This window comes from Rhinichthys klamathensis, unplaced genomic scaffold (assembly GCF_029890125.1).
Source record: "Rhinichthys klamathensis goyatoka isolate OS25496 unplaced genomic scaffold, OSU_Roscu_1.1 h1tg000216l_1, whole genome shotgun sequence".
In the NCBI taxonomy this organism is placed as follows: Eukaryota; Metazoa; Chordata; class Actinopteri; order Cypriniformes; family Leuciscidae; genus Rhinichthys; species Rhinichthys klamathensis.
The window spans coordinates 959,468-977,050 of record NW_026606741.1 but is presented as its reverse complement, the minus strand read 5'-3'; the positions used below and the strand labels follow the sequence as shown (position 1 = coordinate 977,050).

At 42.6% G+C, this 17,583-nt stretch overlaps 2 protein-coding genes across 2 annotated transcripts in view; one reads left to right on the top strand and one right to left on the bottom strand.

The window, feature by feature from the left end:
- LOC130097323 (gastrula zinc finger protein XlCGF7.1-like) overlaps positions 1-17,583 on the top strand; it is a 362,909-nt gene that overhangs the window by 75,978 nt on the left and 269,348 nt on the right. The gene's annotated exons all lie outside the window — the stretch shown is intronic.
- The window catches only part of LOC130097297 (uncharacterized), a 298,549-nt gene that overhangs the window by 20,148 nt on the left and 260,818 nt on the right, over positions 1-17,583 (bottom strand). The window contains exon 11 of the mRNA XM_056264095.1: positions 7,360-7,569. Within this exon, the coding sequence (XP_056120070.1) occupies positions 7,360-7,569 (210 nt within the window). The remainder of the gene's footprint in view (positions 1-7,359; positions 7,570-17,583) is intronic.

Here is a 17,583-nt window from a genome sequence, read left to right as displayed (position 1 = left end):
CTTGGGAAGGTCAATTTTTAAGTGACTGGGAGTTTGTGTAACTATTTATGTTTGTTCGGCTGTTCTAAAAGTGCAATGTATTGATACTTGAGAAATGTATTATTTAATTTAATTTATTTATTATCATTAGTTAATGCTTATATGCATCTTATATGCATCTTATAAGGTCTTATAAGTGTCTTATTAACTGTTAATTACTGCTTATTACAAGCACCTTAAAATAAAGTGTTACCCTGTTTTGTACCATTGTAATACACTGACAACCAACAATCATGCAGTGATGAGAGTCACATGATAAATCAAAAACTGATCACAAGCAGCTCTTCCACATGAAAGTTAATATTAATATATAGAAGCTGCACAGAGTCATTCGCACAAACATTAAACACCATCATGGTAACACACATGAAATTTAAAAAATGCAATAAACATTAATTTAACAACATTAAATGTAACATAAAACCCTAATGTACATAACTGATTAGACAAGAACTAAGAAAACTAAGAAGAAATAGTTATTTTTTCACTGTAAATTATACAATGAGTTGTTCTTTTTCACTTTCAAAAACTGTAAACTTAACGGTATTTTACATTAAATGTACCGTTAGATCTATCACAGTTATTTTCCGTTTATAGAAAGGAAACTTTCTGTTAACCAATGAACAGTTTTGCACTAGCATTTTTCTTTTACCGTTAAAATCACAATAATTTTTTACAGTAGGGTTACTGGTGGAGCATTGACAATCTTTGCGGTTCTTGCTGGATCTTATGGGATCCTTTAAGCACTTTGTATTCAGTTCAGAGGTTCTGGAGTCACCTTTTCATCACCATGAAACCTCAAAGTGCTTTGGGGGAAATTAGAGGAAATCGAATGCTATAAAAGGGTTATTGTAAGATCTTTTAACATTTAAGTGGTTCCTGAAAGATCTCTTATGTTAAAGCCAGCATCTGAAGGAACCCAATGGTTCTGTGAGGCCAGAATAAGATTATTATTATCCTATTATTATTACATTTACATTTAATCATTTAGCAGACGCTTTTATCCAAAGCGCCTTACAAATGAGGAGAGCAATAGAAGCAGTTAAACAATATGTAAGTGCTGTGACCCTTGTGCTGTGCTGTGATTAAAACAAAATGTTTTAATGTTATATTTGCGTATTACATATGTGTGTTCAATGGGAAATGTTTTATAGATCGTCTTTTAAGGACGCCTGTGAGTGTATGTGTGAGCTGGTTTGCATACAGAGAGGCCTGAAAAGCTGCTAGATCTGCTTATTTTTCAACCCTATTAGAAGAAAATAAACATAATCCTAGGTATTTATTTGAAACAATGGAAAAAGACTATCGAAACTAATGAAAAAAGAAAGCTTCAAGCCCAGAAGTTTCCAAGTAACACAGCAGTAATGACTTTATGAACTTCTTCACTTATAAGATCGATAATATCAGGGACAAAATTATAATTATGCAACCGTCTACTACAGTATCGCATTAGGGAGTGCATTGTAGTCTCCCTGGGGAACAATTTGATTCATTTGTTGCTATAGGAGAGGAAGAATTTTGCAAACTCGTTAAATCATCTAAATCGACAACTTGTATGTAGGGTTGGGCATCGAGAACCGGTTCCAACTTTGAACCGTTTAAAAAATAATGATGCCATTGGAATCATTTAGAAAATTGTTTTCGATTCCGATCATCGGTTCCAAACACGCAAGTTTTATGTCCATAGTGGCCACCGGATTTCTGGAAGTGCTCAACCGCGCCCGCTTGTCACAAAACTCGTTTAAATGATCATACGACGCCTCCTCGATGCTTTGTCGACTACATGCTGCTTTTTGTTTTGATGACGCATGATTTTAACTGATTGGGTCCTTGTGTCAAACATCCTGCAGACCAGAGCGCTCTTTGAAAGCCACACAAGGAAAAATATTGCTAAATTGCTCACCGAGGCAATGAATGAATGAGGCTTGAATGACAAAGTGGCAGCAATTGTAACAGGTAACGCAGCTAACATGCTACGTGCAGTTGGACTGACATTGCACATTGGCTGTTTTGCACATGTCCTAAACTTGGCATCACAGGCTGCTCTCAAGATGCCTGCAGTATCAAGGCTTCTAGGCAGACTGAGGCGGATCTCCGCATTTTTCCACCGGAGCACCATAGTAAAAAAACAGAAACTGCTGGACCTGCCACAGCACAAGTTAGTGACCGATGTACCAATCCTGTGATGGTGAAGGAGATGAAATCTGCTGTGCATCAGGATCTCCAGAAAAGGTATTTATTATCATTATGACACTTCATTCTAAGACAGTTGTTTTGTATGATACTAATTTCATAATGATAATTTTTATTTATTTTTTGTAATAGAAATGTATTATATTTAATTTATTTTAAGGTACACAGGCTTAAAGGAACAACTCTACTTAGCTTCTGCCCTGGACCCACGCTTTAAGGCCCTGCCTTTTTTGACTGATGATGAGCGTGAGGAAGTCTTCACCCAACTCACTGATAACACTAAGACACTGGCAACTGAAAAAAGCTCAGTAAGCACTGCATAGTGTGAATAAAAACATTATGTATTTTTATAATTAATGATACACTGCAATTATGAATTTAAATCTAACTATATTGTTATATACACTATTTCGAAAAGGGTGATAACTATTTACAATACAATTCATTTGCTTTCTCAACAGAGTGGACCAATAAATGCAGAGGCCAATGAAGCAGAACCAGCTGAGGACTCTGGACCCCCATCCAAGAAGAAAAGAGACTCTTGTGCATTGGCAGATCTCCTTGGGCAGACATATACTCCAGAAGCAGACTCCATAAAAACAAGAGATGATGCAGTAGATGAGGTGATGAAGTACAAAGAGGTAAAACCAGTACCACTCAGCACTAATCCACTCAGCTGGTGGAAGGAACATGAGGTGGAATTTCCTCTTTTGTCATGCCAAGCTAAGCGATACCTCTGTATTCCTGGTAGTAGTGTACCAACTGAGAGAGTTTTCTCAACATTGTCACAGCCCAGAGAAGTGCACTGACGCCTGAGCATGTAGACCAGCTGCTTTTTTTTAACAAAAACCTGTGCACTAGTTTGATAACAAATGCTTCAGAGTTAACATGTTCTATATATATTGTAGGGGTGGGAATCTTTTACCATCTCACGATTCAATTCGATTCCGATTCTTGAGGCCACGATTCGATTCAAAATCGATTTTCGATTCAAAAAGATTTTCGATTTAAAACGATTCGATTTTATCCATAATGATTTCCAATCGGGTTTCTGATCATGATCTACTCTCATCTGCTTTGCTATACAGAATGACAAACGGAGACCAGTGTTTCCTCTAGGATTTTTTCCAGCTGTGGTGGCAGGCCCATTTCCCCAGGGGGAGGGGGCGTGGCCCATGAGTGATATTCCCATTGGCCACGCCCCCTTACCCCAGGTGTTTAAACCTCCCCTAATCATTATAACATGAAAGGCTCGAATAAGAGCGGCAAAGCGATTATGCGCATCCCGTGCGCAGAATGATGCACTTGAAGCAACGTGAAGTCACAGCGCGCAGCGCTCCGGATTGAAAAGTTCAAAGCACAAAGCGAAGAGATTATATCTGTCTATCTATGCTTAATGTATTATATATATGCAACAGTTTATTGAGCATTTTCTTTTAACAGTTTTAAATTTCAGTTACAGTGCGCATGAAGAACAATTCATAGCGCTCTCCAGTGCTGTAATCTAACAGACACCCGGGAGAAAGGATTATAATTTAAAAAACGCTATAACGCGACGCGCTGTGTGAATGCTGAATGGAGAATGACTGAGGAGAGATGAGTTTCCATTAACTTTAACTAACGACTTAAATATTCATTTTTACCTCACATTATGCTATTGAATGACTTTAGAAGTCTTGGAATATAGTGCGAACACTTTATGGTGCTTTACAATGTTTTTTATGCCTTTAGCTTAACAATAACACTAGTATGCTATGCACATTTATATCGGACCTCACTGAGAAGCTGCAGCCGTGGCGGGATTATTTTAGGTGTGGCGGCCGGCCACGGCAGAATGAATGTAGAAGCATCATATTTAGAAGCATCAGAAGCTCTATAAAAACATCCATATTTGCTTCCTTTGATTTGTCGCTCACGTTCAAAAACCGGCTGCGTGCATGACGTCCGGACGTCCCGTATAGGCTATAGTTACAAAAATGGAGGCGAACAGCCAGCTGATTTTATTTATTTATTAAATCGATTCTTGGACATTTCAGATCGATTCTGAATCGTTGCAAATGAGAATCTAGATTCTTCTGTGAATCGATTTTTTGGCACACCCCTAATATATTGTACTAAAATGTTATGAGTTATATGATGGAAATGTCTGTAATGTATCCTACATATAGGCACAGTAAATAAGCCAAAGGTTCTCTGGGGCCTGTACCATGAAGGTAGCTGAACAAACTCGGAGTTACAGGATTAGTTTTGAGTTGACAAAACCAAACCGATGCAATCAGGCTTTATTGGTACCATGACGCAGCTCATCAACTTTCTCTGTCAACTCAGGCTTTGATCTTAAGCTATGATTACTCCACGAGCGCGTGCACATACCAAAGTGACATTGGCACCGAACAACCAATCGAGTTCAATATGGATAGAGCGAGAGCGATATTTTCTTTCCGCGGAGGAGCAAGAGATAATCATTCAGAATTACGATTAACACAGAGGTCAGTATGCAGCAGACAGAACACCAGAAACATATTGGCCTACTTTTATTTATCAGGGAGGAGGAAATGATGAAGACACTCTGTCTGTGTTCTGGGACAGTTGCTGAGGTGAATGCACTGGGCTTTTTATTAAGGCAAACATTTGAATGTGTGGCATAAAACAGGGACTGGCCCAAGTTACACATCTCTTTTATTGTAGGATTTTTCACAACCTGTCCCAGAAACTGAAGCCTCTACCTCAACAGGCTTCAAAAGAAATGTGAACAAGGTAAGGATTTAAAACCCTTGACATATATAACAGGTGTTTGTCAAGGAACTTTTTGTAAGTTGATTAGCCTCCCAAAAACTTGTAATGATCATGTTTGTGGTGGAATTATGTTTCAGGTGGAAACAGACTCAGTCAGGGCCCTTTACAAAATGAGCCTATGGAGCTAGACTGCACACTAAAGGAGCCTATGGAGCTAGACTGCACACTAAAGGAGCCTATAGAGCTAGACTGCACACTAAAGGAGCCTATAGAGCTAGACTGCACACTAAAGGAGCCTGATCTCAGCATGTGAACTTATTTAACCAAGTAACCAAGTCAGTTTCATCGGGGAGAAGCTTTCTGTGGTGGTTCTGGCTCCTTTCTATGGTGGCTATATTGTGCAGAATGGCACATGCAGACACTATCTGTGATGCCCACTCTGGTGACTCTTAAGCGCCGAAGACAGTTGAAACGTGCCTTTAGGATGCCAAAGATCATCTCTAACTTTTACTATGGTTTTGCTGACACATGAGGGTCATGATAGGGGGTTATTGTGTAGGTTTTGCTGTCCCAATTCAAATAAACAGTGTTTTGTACTGTACCAAATTTAACTAGTTTTCCTCAAAACGCTGACACAACAAACTCACGGAAAGTAGATTGTTATCTGTTAATTTTACTATTAATTTAAAGATTCATCTCACAGAAAATAATAATTTCACATGTTCACATAATCTCTACCTGAACATTAAGGCTGTGAAAAGACTTTCTATTAACATAATCTGCCTCATGTTCTCCAAGAGAAGTGGAGATTGCAACATGTGTGCAGGCTATTGCTCCAATGACTCTATAGGGAATCCTATCATAAGATTAAAATAATGCTTAACATGTACTGTATTATATAGTACATTTGTGAAATTTGCTTTTTGAAAGAAAAAAAAACGTGATGTCACCCTATCAATATATTTTACCGGCAATTTTATAAAAACCCTCTCTTATGGACATGGTCAATAAATGTCTGGGGAACACTATTAAACTATTAATGTACTCCTGCAGAGCGAGGACCACCTTGCGAATGGTTCGACAAACCGTGTTTTCCCCTAGATTCTGTGCATCACCGATCGTGCAAGTATGTAGGCTACCACTTGCAAAAAAACGCACCGCAATACCATTTAGGGTACAGTAAGTGCATGAATTCGATGTGTTAAATTATTTATGTGCGGCTCAAGAAGTTCGCAAAGATTAGATATTCCTTCCGCAGAAAATCTGTATCTTTCATAAACTATCAGAAAAGGCAAGGGGATTTTGTCCGGCTAAAAACTCTTTCTCTACGATGTGCTCGTCTAACAATTTGCGCTGAGATGTCCACAGGATTTGAAAGAAAATGTAAAGCCATTGCAACAAACACTGGGAATTAGTTACGTCACCTATATGTTTCTTTGCTCACAGCTGATTGGTCAAACTTCAGTCTGAGATCTCAAATCCAGAACTTAACCTGCCCCGGAGCAGGTTAGCCGTGCAGCGTAAGGTACCATGGCAACGAACACCGATTAAAGCCGAGCTACTTTCATAGTACCTAAAACCCAGGGTTGGCAGAAACTAAGCTGAAACATAGCTGGCTAGCCACCTAAACCGGCTTCATGGTATAGGCCCCAGATCAGCTGTTCAGTGTTATTTATTGTGTTGACAAAATAGCACTTTGTAATGTTATAATATCTATGGTTGCACTTTGTTTTATGAGTATGCACATTTTGTGCTTCTGTTTACATTTCTTTTATAACTTGAATGTATAGGAAGAAAGAAATATATTTTCTACTACTTACAGTTACATGCACTTTAGAGGTGTTAATAAAGAACCTGTTTGTTTAAAGTTGTGGTTTGTATTCAACACATGTACAATATTGTACAGTTTGTTCTGCTAAATAAACCATGACAGGAAACATGCTGGGGTCAATTTGTTCTTAAACATTGGTAATAATCCACACATTATTTAAAAATATACTCAGGTACTTAATTACTTGTGTATTTACTTATTATTGAATCGATATCGAAGCTAATAAATCAATATCGAATCGAAATCAAATCGAATTGTGAAATTCCTAACAATACCCAGCCCTACTTGTTATGCTGCTTGATATTGTAAACTGGTGTTTCTTATATTATGTATTGTCATAATTTTAAACAGTGGTTTGTTGCGCAAATAGTTTTACGGTTTAATGCACTTTGTTATTCTTCTAGTCAATTCACAGAAGATAGCTTACTTCCGGATAGAAAAATAAGGTGGATAGGGGTACATGTCTTTAATAGCGGTCAACAGTGAAGAATTAAAACAAACTGGAGCTTTGTTAATGTTTCACAGTTGTCAACAATGAAGAATCAAGAATAAACACCAACCTATTTGTTCCTCAGTATCTTCATGTTTTATTCTGGATTGTTCAGGATCACTCATGTCTTCAATCTCCTCTTTAATAAACTCCATCTTTACTCTAGTACGGCACACAGATACACCTGGAGTGTCTCCTGCGTGTCCAGATGCACTTCTAGCCTTGATGATGAGAATATTCCCAACATTTATTGCTGAATTATTTTGAAAGGGATGTGATCACTCTGAAACAAGAGAAGAAACATAAATTACTGATTTAAAAAAACAATCCCACAAAAATTATAATCTTTCTTCATTATAACTCATTGAGATTCCTCAAATATAAACCAAAATTTGAAGAAACTGTAACCATGTAAAAAAAAAAAAAAAAAAAGTCAGCATAATATATAAATTAATGTATAAATAACAACCGATCTTCATGTTTGTCTACAACAAATTTAACTGACTGATGAATAAAATGCTCTTATGCTCTAAGAACAATATAATGAAAATGAATCAAACTAAAATAAAGCAGTTCTTTATTTAATCTTCAGTCGAAGAAATATTTAAAAATAACAGTGTATTATTCCTAACGAAAAATACCATGGAATAACAGGAAAAATGTTAAAATTAGGGTTAAATATATTTAAATATATGTTATTTTATAATCTACTTAATTAGAAAAGCAGAACATAAATTGATGACCAAAGTGATTAATAAGGTAAATCCTTCATGTATGTATTGAAAATAAACTTTGCTCAGACAAATTACACGATATTCTCGGCACTGTAGTGCAATAAAAATGTAGTCATGTGCTTGTAATAATTACTCATTATTATAATTATACCTAAACACTAAATATTAAACGGACATATATGAATTTCGCGTTTGTTTACAAAAGATCCTCACGCTGTTCACTGCCATGTTGCTGCCGCAAACGTGTTCAGAACTGTAGTAAACATCTACCGTACGGCGCATGCGAGTGTCGCATTGAGCAGCAAACACGATTCTTCCTCCAGGGGGCGCTGAATGACTCCGAAAACCGAAACCTTAAAGACCAAAATACCCTTTTGTAGTTCAGTCTACAAACAGTTTAAATATATTAGGACCAAATAACAAACAAAAAATCCACAAGATAAATCTCCAGTGATGCGTTAAAACACACACAGTAAGAAAACAAACACAGTTTGAGATAGTTTCCTCTAAATCAGAAAAATAAAACCATTCTCTTTTTTGGCATTCCACAGCAAGTAAAGGGACAAAAGCAACATTTGACTCTCAGAGAATACATAATGCTTTTATTAATTTTTGTTTGTTTGTTTGTTTAATTCATTTATTAGAAAAGGGACCATGTACAATTAGGCCAACATGTTTCCATTTAATGCATTTATTTGAAAACATATTTTCCATTGCACAACAAACAAAGCAACTTTTTAAATAATGTGAGCAGCAGGTCTTTCTTTATACATCTAGACTTTATAATATGTTATACATGCTGAGGCAATATTCTGGTCTGTTTTGGTGTTTATTTTATTGAGCTATTCATTTTTATTATTGGATTTTTTGAGGGACAATGTGCAATTTTTTTATCTTTATAGTTATAATATGGTTTCTTTCCACTGTGAATTATGTGATTCGTAAGGTTCCCTTTTTGCACAAAACTCTTTTCACACGAGAGCAAGTGAAAGTGAAGTGGTTTCTTTCTTCATTTAGTTCTTCCCTTTCCACCTTTACTTCCATCAAGTCTAAAAAGGAACATATTAAATCATCTAAATTAAATCAAATACAAAAGCAAAAAGTAACAACAGTATATGTAATCTTTGATATGATATAATATATGATAAAAAATGTTCCTCAGTAGTCAGTAATAGAATCAAGAATGTTTGTTCTTCAGTATTTTGTTTCATTTTGCATGTTTCTGGATAACTAACGTCCTCATTCTCCACTTTAACAAACTCCATTATGTGTTAGTAACATTTATTTACCATAGTATGTCACATAGATTACAATTGTTGTTACATCTGGAGTTTCTCCTGCTCGTTCTTCTCTTGTATGTAAGGATTATTCACAGCATATTTTATTTGATAATCTCCATTTGATAATTTAACCAGCTCCAAAACACAGCTCACTCTCCCGTTTTAACAGGGTTACACACAAGCGGCAACATTCTAATCTGAAAAATTAACCCTACCCGGAAGTGCGAAAAACTGCAACACATCGAAAATCCTCTAGGGGCAGGTCCCAAAAGGGAGCAAATGTCCATAGACACCCATGTTAAAATGTCCGTTCTCTTACGAGAGTATCTCTCGTACTGCGTAATATCTTACGCTATGGGGAAAACCTCTTTTTCTCGAGATATTGAAGCCAAAAATTATCCTTAATTTTGAATCAATGTAAAACGCGTTGCGACAGCATGCAGACATAGGCAAGGCGGCTCGCGTGCCTATTGGCTGACCTGTGGCAACAGCAGCAGCCTATCAAGAGAGGCCCTGCGTGACGTGATACCCAATGGGGGTGCTTCGCGCCCATTTACGTCACGTCCCGCCAGAATAGGCGTGGCCTTGGCCTATAAATATAGCTCGACAGGCTGATACAAACTGATTTTAATCTCTTCAGCGAAGCTCACGCACCACTGGATCCAGAGTGAGAAGCCGCGCCGTCAAAGCAAGCCTTCAGCGGGACGATCCCTTGAGCCTGAAGTCGCTGGCCTTCACCTCGCCGCCATCAGCCGCCGTACCTGCTGCGCTCTCCAGCGTACTATATATCCTTTACTCTGCTCTGTGTGTATGTGTGGGTGTGCTCGCCCCGCGACTCACACGTCTATCATCTAAAAGAGCCGCGTCTTTTTAAAGATGCCATCCTCCTGTGGCTCGTGCCGAGCCACACTCAGCGACGGGGACCGCCATGTGATGCGTTTCCTGCCTGGGAGAGGATCATGCAGCTCTCGCGCTCGCCGACGGCGGCTGCCCTCACTGCAAGCTATTGCCTACGGTGACTCTGAGGACTCGCCTGGCATTCTTCAGCGAGACTGCACTTCCACCCGCTACAGTGCCGCGCAGTAAAGCGTCGTACTCAGCGGGTCCCCGAGCCTTCTCCAGCCCGTGAAAGCTCGCCGGTTCGCCCGCCAGCTTCACCAGCTTCACTCGAGTCGCTCACTGACGGATAACGGCCGCCGCTTCCGCCATTAATGACGACGAGATAGCTGCATCTGTAGAGGAGACCTGCTGCTCTATCCTGGCGTCGGACAGTGAGGACTGGGCGAGCTCTGTGGACCTCCCCCTTCTGTCCGCGAGTCATCAGGGAAACGGGCCAGCATCAAGACCGCGAGCCCTAAAACCGCGGCTAGCTTTCTTTACGTTATAAGAAATCTACCCCGCCCCCCATGGGCGTGCGTCACCGGCAAAATGAGGAAAAGAGTGTGTTTTAGTCCCGCCGAGGCCGGTCTAATCTCCATTTCTCAAACATTTCTCAGCTCCTCTTAGTTTGAGCGGCTGAAAATGTCAATATTGCAGCAATGAGCCTGTTGTATAACACTTTTCGCTCGTTCAGTTCCAGAAAATGCGACTGTTCCAGTGTATTTTGCAGTAAACAAGCCGGTACCACGGCCCGCTTGCCTGCACATAAATGCCGTTTCCACGGCGACCCAGAAAAATCATATAAGCATTGTATTTTCTGGTTTTCCGGCCACAGCCGATGGTGTTGTGAGTGTAATAAAATGCCCACAACCCAGTGCTCATTTCTACACACAAACACAGCCCGCAAAAATGCAGGGCTCGCACAAACAAAATCGCCTCATGTCGATTGTGCACTAAATGTAGTGAATGTGCCCACGTCTCAGTGCCCACAAACACTACACACCACATGTCCCACGGGTTCTGTAAAAACGAAACCAACACACATTCAGTCAGCTCAGGCCGACGGCGTTTTCAGTGCAGTAAATGTGCCCGCGGTCCCGCGCCCACATTCACTCACAGACATGTTAAGCCCCACGGGGCTCGCCCCGCTCTCTCTCCCTCAGCAAACTGCTATAAGGGATTTGAGCGCGGCCAGGCTGCCCACCACGATCGGCGCGCCCCCCGCCTCACACACTGTAAACACAGTGTCTGCGTTACAGCACGCCGGAGCTCCCTTGCCGTCACTATGTCATGGCCGGAGCCCAGATGTCATTCTACCCCTAGCCCCCGCTCGACGCTCGACGCCCCCGCTCGACGCCCCCGCCGTTACACGGTGCACGTCAAATCCACGGTGAAAACAGAAGTAGCACATCTACTTCGAGCCGAGATAGCGAAACTACTGAGCAAAGGTGCTACAGAACCTTTATCTCAGGCTCAGAGCGAAGGGGGTCTATACAGCAGATATTTTCTGGTACCGAAAAAAGATGGAGGTCTCAGACCCATTTTAGATCTGCGACAGCTGAACAGAGCACTTGTGAAGCGCCAGTTCAAAATGCTTACAACCAGGAAAATCCTCGCGCAAGTTCGCCAAGAGGACTGGTTTATGTCAATAGATCTGAAAGACGCCTATTTCCGAATACAAATAGCATCCCATCACAGGCGATTCTTGAGATTCGCCTTCGAGGACCAGGCATATCAATACACAGTCCTGCCGTTCGGCCTGTCCCTAGCACCCCGTACAGGGCCGGATTAAGAGTTCAGAGGCCCCTGGGCACAATGTCTTGTAGGCCCCCCCTTAGGCAAGCCAAATGTATATTTTGTCCAAGGACATTTTAATATTGCATTTACAGTTTTACTGACTTAAAAGGAACTTTGTTGTACTATGCTGGATTAAAGTTCATAAATGGTCGTTCTTTCCCATAGGAATTTGTAAAACTATGTTGGGTGGACCTCTGTGCCTCTAGGGGGGTTCGGGGGCATGCTCCCCCGCAAGAAAATGTTGTACATTTTAAGGTTAAATGCATCAATCTTGTGCTCTTTGAGAGATCAAAAATAGCTTCAACCCATGAACTGCTCGTTGAACAAAGAAAAAGCATTGATTTGTACCAGGACAATAAAGAGGGCTCAAACATCTTTTTAGTTATGAGAGTCTCAGTCTACATTACATTATCAATGGTGTTTTAGGATGCCAAACAATTATTATAATAATGTAATAATGATTTATATAATTATTCCTATGACGTAAAATCCTTATAGCCTATAAATGTACTATATAAATGAAAATTAATATTTCAAAAGTATATTTATAGTCTACATTACACTATAATACAGGAAAATTAAAATACTTTTGTCCTAATTTCTTCACTTGCAAGAAATAAACCCTTGAGCTTTTATTTAGGAGAAAACACCAGATAACCATGCTGATCACGTGAGCAAAGTGCACGCTTTTCTTTAAATCACCCAGCACACACAGGATGCCTATTCTTAAAGTCTTATGCTGTTTTATAAAGGCTGTAAGGACTGGGCTAAAAGGGTGAATCTGAATAACTAAATACATCCTGCTAAAGACCCAAAAAGACTGAATGTAACACACACACACACACACACACACACACACACGAGCCCTTCCCTCCCCCAACACACGAGTGAAGCTCCTGTTACAAACTTTATAACCCATCGGAATGTCGCAGAATGTCTCTGAACAAAGAGACGGACATTTCTGTTGGGTAAAGACATAAAAACCATTGAATATATTTTGTTAAATGTATATGTGTTTTTCCCCATGTCACAGTGAAATATCTTTGTTTGGCCACGGCATAAATAGACATTAGAAATACCTTCTTTATGCATATTAAATACCTCTGTATTTTTCCTTTGACTTTCATTTGATGTGTTTGACACCTCTAAAATGCTCATGGAACGGGCTATCTGAATATGCAAAAAGATATAAAGTAAAGTGTATTTTTAATAGGTTTTACCGCCATTGAAGATTCAAACTGTTAAACTATACACCCTCCTTGAACACACCCCTCTACCACGAGGGGCACGTTCTTCCAAACAAAGGACAATAAACCAAGGGTTCCCGCGTGCAACATCCATTCCCCGATTGGCCCAGTGAACAGGAAGGGGATGGATTTCTCCGAGGTGATAAATGTAGGAGCGCGGCTCCGCCCAACTCTCTCTTGCAGTCTGACCTTCTCAGAGAAACATGTGATGCTAGCGATCTCCTCATGGAGATCTGATCCCACCATGGATCTTTTCTTTTGTTCGTCTAAAGTTCGTCTCTTCTTTAACTTACTCCCGAGTTCGTCTCCCGGGAAAGGAAATGGACTTTGCCGAACTATTTCCTCGGGTAACGTCACCTCAAAGACTTTAAGCCTTTCAAACACTCGCGCCGAATGCCAACGAACGCCACGTGATCCCCCATGGAACAAAGGCGCCACGCGCAAGCGGCCAACCATGCACGTGCCGGGACGGGCCGTGCAAAAACGCTGCAGCCGCGCTCCACACGACGCGCGCAAGCAGGACAGGACCTTCGTTCAACATGCGGGCCGACCAGACCGCGCAAGGAGCCCGCGACACACACAGACCTCATATGCTTTGCAAGTATCATTCCCGTTACAGCTTCTAAGAAGCCTTACAATGGTGTTTTCGTGTTGTTTCAGAAAGGTTGATGTCGAGGTGAAATTGTACCAGCTCTGTCTCTCTCCCTCGCTCTCTCTCACCAACTTTCTCCCTTTCTCTCTCTATCTCCAACTCATGTTTACATGGGTACCAATTGTCTAAACGCCCCGCGTCGTCTTAGTTTGTGTTTAATGTTTGTAAATACATGTATCATTGTAGTAAATGCTTAAGTAGTTCAGCTTCATTAAATACATTATATCCTTTTGATTGACTCATTGCCTGTTGCTCATAACCCAAGTCACTGATATGCTTCGATAACGTTACAAGCTCTTTACAGAAATACCTCAGACGGGTATGTGTAAACTTTATAGAGCAAGAAAACTAATTCTTGTGGCCACAGAATTTGTTTTCACAACTCTATAAATTAATTGAGCTAATTAATTGTACCTGTCTTGTAAAACGTGGTCTGTATAATTAGTTACAATTCATTTGTGATTAATTGTGGGGATACACATGTATGCACGCAGGTAAAATGACAAAGCCTCCCTTAATGGGAGATTTATTAACATGTAAGACTGGGCTGATCCAAATCTGTATGAATAATTATTAGTTATTAATTATTAATTATGACATGCAAATTCCCCATTGATCAGACCCAAGCAGAGTCTTTACAAGGCACAAAGCCATATCATGGTTTCGATTTTAGTTCGTTGGCAAAATATAACGCTAGAGACCTTTATGTTAGGTTATACATTTTACATCTCATATGTGTAGGGAAAAGGGAGAAGAGAGAGTTCGGCAAAAGGCGGATTCGAACTCGGGTCGAGCGCATCAAAAGCTGCTTTCAAGCACTTCACGCGCTACGACCTACGCCACTGCAGCTATTCCGAGACGGGCGTCTTTTTGCTAAAAAGACAGGCACTTAGTGCAAATATACGCTCCGTTATCTAAAATATGTTTTTCTTCCCCTCGCTTGGGCCACAAGTGCGCATGGCGAACTTGCAATGAATACATTTTATCAGACCGGCCCTCGTGGCCTGGAAACACTACCGGCCCACCGGGGAAACTCCCGATTGCCACTCTGCCCCTGGTGCCCAGGGCCCCTTAGATGTCGTGGGCCCCTGGGCAAGTGCCCAGTTGCCCTAATGGTTAATCCGGCCCTGACCCCGTACATTCACGAAGTGCATGGACTCTCGCACCCCTGAGACTTCGGGGCATGCGAGTTTTGAACTACTTGGACGATTGGCTGATTCTAGCTCGATCACACTCAGAGCTCATAGAACACAGGGCCACATTACTCGAACACCTCGAGAATCTGGGCCTCACAGTCAATTGGGCAAAAAGCTTGCTGTCTCCCAGTCAGAAAATTTCTTTTCTGGGAACAGTGCTGGACTCGCTATCCATGACAGCACGCCTGTCACCGGAACGCGGACTAGACATTCAGCGCGTCGCGAAATCCTTCCGCCACGACTCTATAGTCCCGCTCAAAAGGTTTCAGAAAATGCTGGGCCTAATGACCTCAGCAGCCTCTGTACTCCAGCTGGGTCTGCTTCGCATGCGCCCACTGCAGCTGCGGCTGAAAGTGCGAGTTCCGCCCCGGGCATGGACCACTGGTCTGTTTCGCCTCAGGGTCGATCTAAAGTGCGTTTCAGCTCTGGAACCTTGGAAAGTAACCGACTGGTATCAGTCAGGTGTGAGTCTGGGGACCTCCTCGAGTGTGAAGGTGGTGTCCACGGACGCCTCCACCTCGGGATGGGGAGCGCTGCTCGAGGGCAGACCGTTCGCTGGCCTGTGGTCAGAACGGGAAAAGCTCCTTCACATAAACTGCTTGGAAATGATAGCAGTCGACAAAGCGCTACGGCACTTCTGTCCCCAGATAAAAGGTCACCACGTCTTGGTCCAGTCGGACAACATGTCAGTGGTGGCATACATAAATCACCAGGGCGGCATCAGGTCCCGAAACCTTTACAGGCTGACGGAACGCCTCCTGGTCTGGGCTCAGCACAACCTGCTCTCGCTGAGAGCAGCACATGTGCCTGGTCACCTGAATGTGGGACCAGACAGACTGTCCAGAAACAATGTCCCAGCAGGGGAGTGGTCGCTGCACCCGCAGACGGTCCAACTGCTGTGGGAAATGTTCGGCAGAGCGCAGGTGGACCTGTTCGCGTCCCAAGAAAACGCTCACTGTCTGAACTTTTTCTCCAAGAGCAGGGATGCGCTGGCCCACGTTTGGCCCCGCTGCCCCCTCTATGCTTTTCCCCCCGTTTCGCTCCTGCCTCAAGTGTTGGAACGAATCAGGGAAAAAAGATGCCCATTGCTGCTCGTGGCTCCGCTCTGGACGAACCAGATCTGGTTCCCAGTCCTGATGCGGCTGACCAGCACCGCCCCGTGGCCTATACCGGTGAGGAGAGACCTCCTCTCTCAGGCAAAGGGCTCAATTTGGCATCCTCGCCCGGATTTGTGGTCCCTACGTGCGTGGGCCATCAATGGGTACCCGCTTACCTCCCGAAGGGAGTGTTAAGCACGATCTCGCAGGCCAGAGCCCTGTCTACTAGACGGCTCTATTCCTCGAAATGGTCGGTGTTCTCTGCCTGGTTTCAAGCTCAAGGCTTTTCACCCGTAGACTGCGGGGTTACGGAAGTACTCTCCTTCCTTCAGGAGCTGCTGGATAAGGGCAGGACCCCTTCCATGCTCAAAGTGTACGTGACGGCCATAGTGGCGTTTGCAAAACCAACGCCTGGCCAGTCACTGGGGAAAAACGACCTGGTCGTGCAATTCCTCAGGGGAGCTCGGAGGCTGAATCCTCCCAGACCCCCTTCAGTCCCTGTGTGGGACCTTTCTACTGTTTTGGAAGCCATGAAAGGTACCCCATTCGAGCCAATCCATTTGTCAGACATGAAACATCTGTCTTTCAAAATGGTGTTTCTTATGGCTCTCGCTTCAGTGAAGCGCGTAGGGGACTTACAAGCGCTTTCAGTAAGCGCGTCATGTATGGAGTTTGGGCCCAATGACTCAAAAGTCACACTCAAACCAAGGCACGGACACGTGCCCAAATCCCTCAACACACCGTTCAGGGCCCAGGTTATTTCCCTGTGCGCCCTCCCGGTTCATGATGAGGAGGAGGATGCGAGTCTCCTCTGCCCTGTCAGGGCACTGAGAGCTTACGTGTCCCGCTCGTCTATCTTCAGACAGACCGAGCAGCTCTTTGTTTTGTTTGGCGTACGCTCCAGGGGACTGGCCGCATCAAAACCGAGCCTATCCGGATGGATAGTCGATGCCATAGCGCTGGCTTACACTTCTAAAGGCCTGCAGTGTACTTTGGGTGTCAGAGCACACTCCACGAGAGGCGTGGCCTCGTCGTGGGCGTGGTCGAGTGGGATTTCCTTACAAGATATCTGTATGGCGGCAGGCTGGGCCTCGCCGTCTACATTTATAAGGTTCTATAACCTAGAGGATCCCGCCTTACAGGCCAAGCTGCTGTCGGTCGAGAATTCAGTACTATCTGCCCCGCTGCGCCGGCGCAGAATGCTGAGTTTTTTGCTCGTGTATCGTTCACTGATCGATAAAACAGCTCCATGGGTGTTGAATAACCCGTACTGTCACCCAGTTCAGGCTGAACACGTTCACCTTAGCTGTGTCCCAATGTGAAGGCTGCGTCCTCCGAAGGCCGCATTTGAAGGCCGATTGGCCGGATTTGAAGGCCGATTGCGTCACAGCGGCGCGACGAAGGCTGTCCCT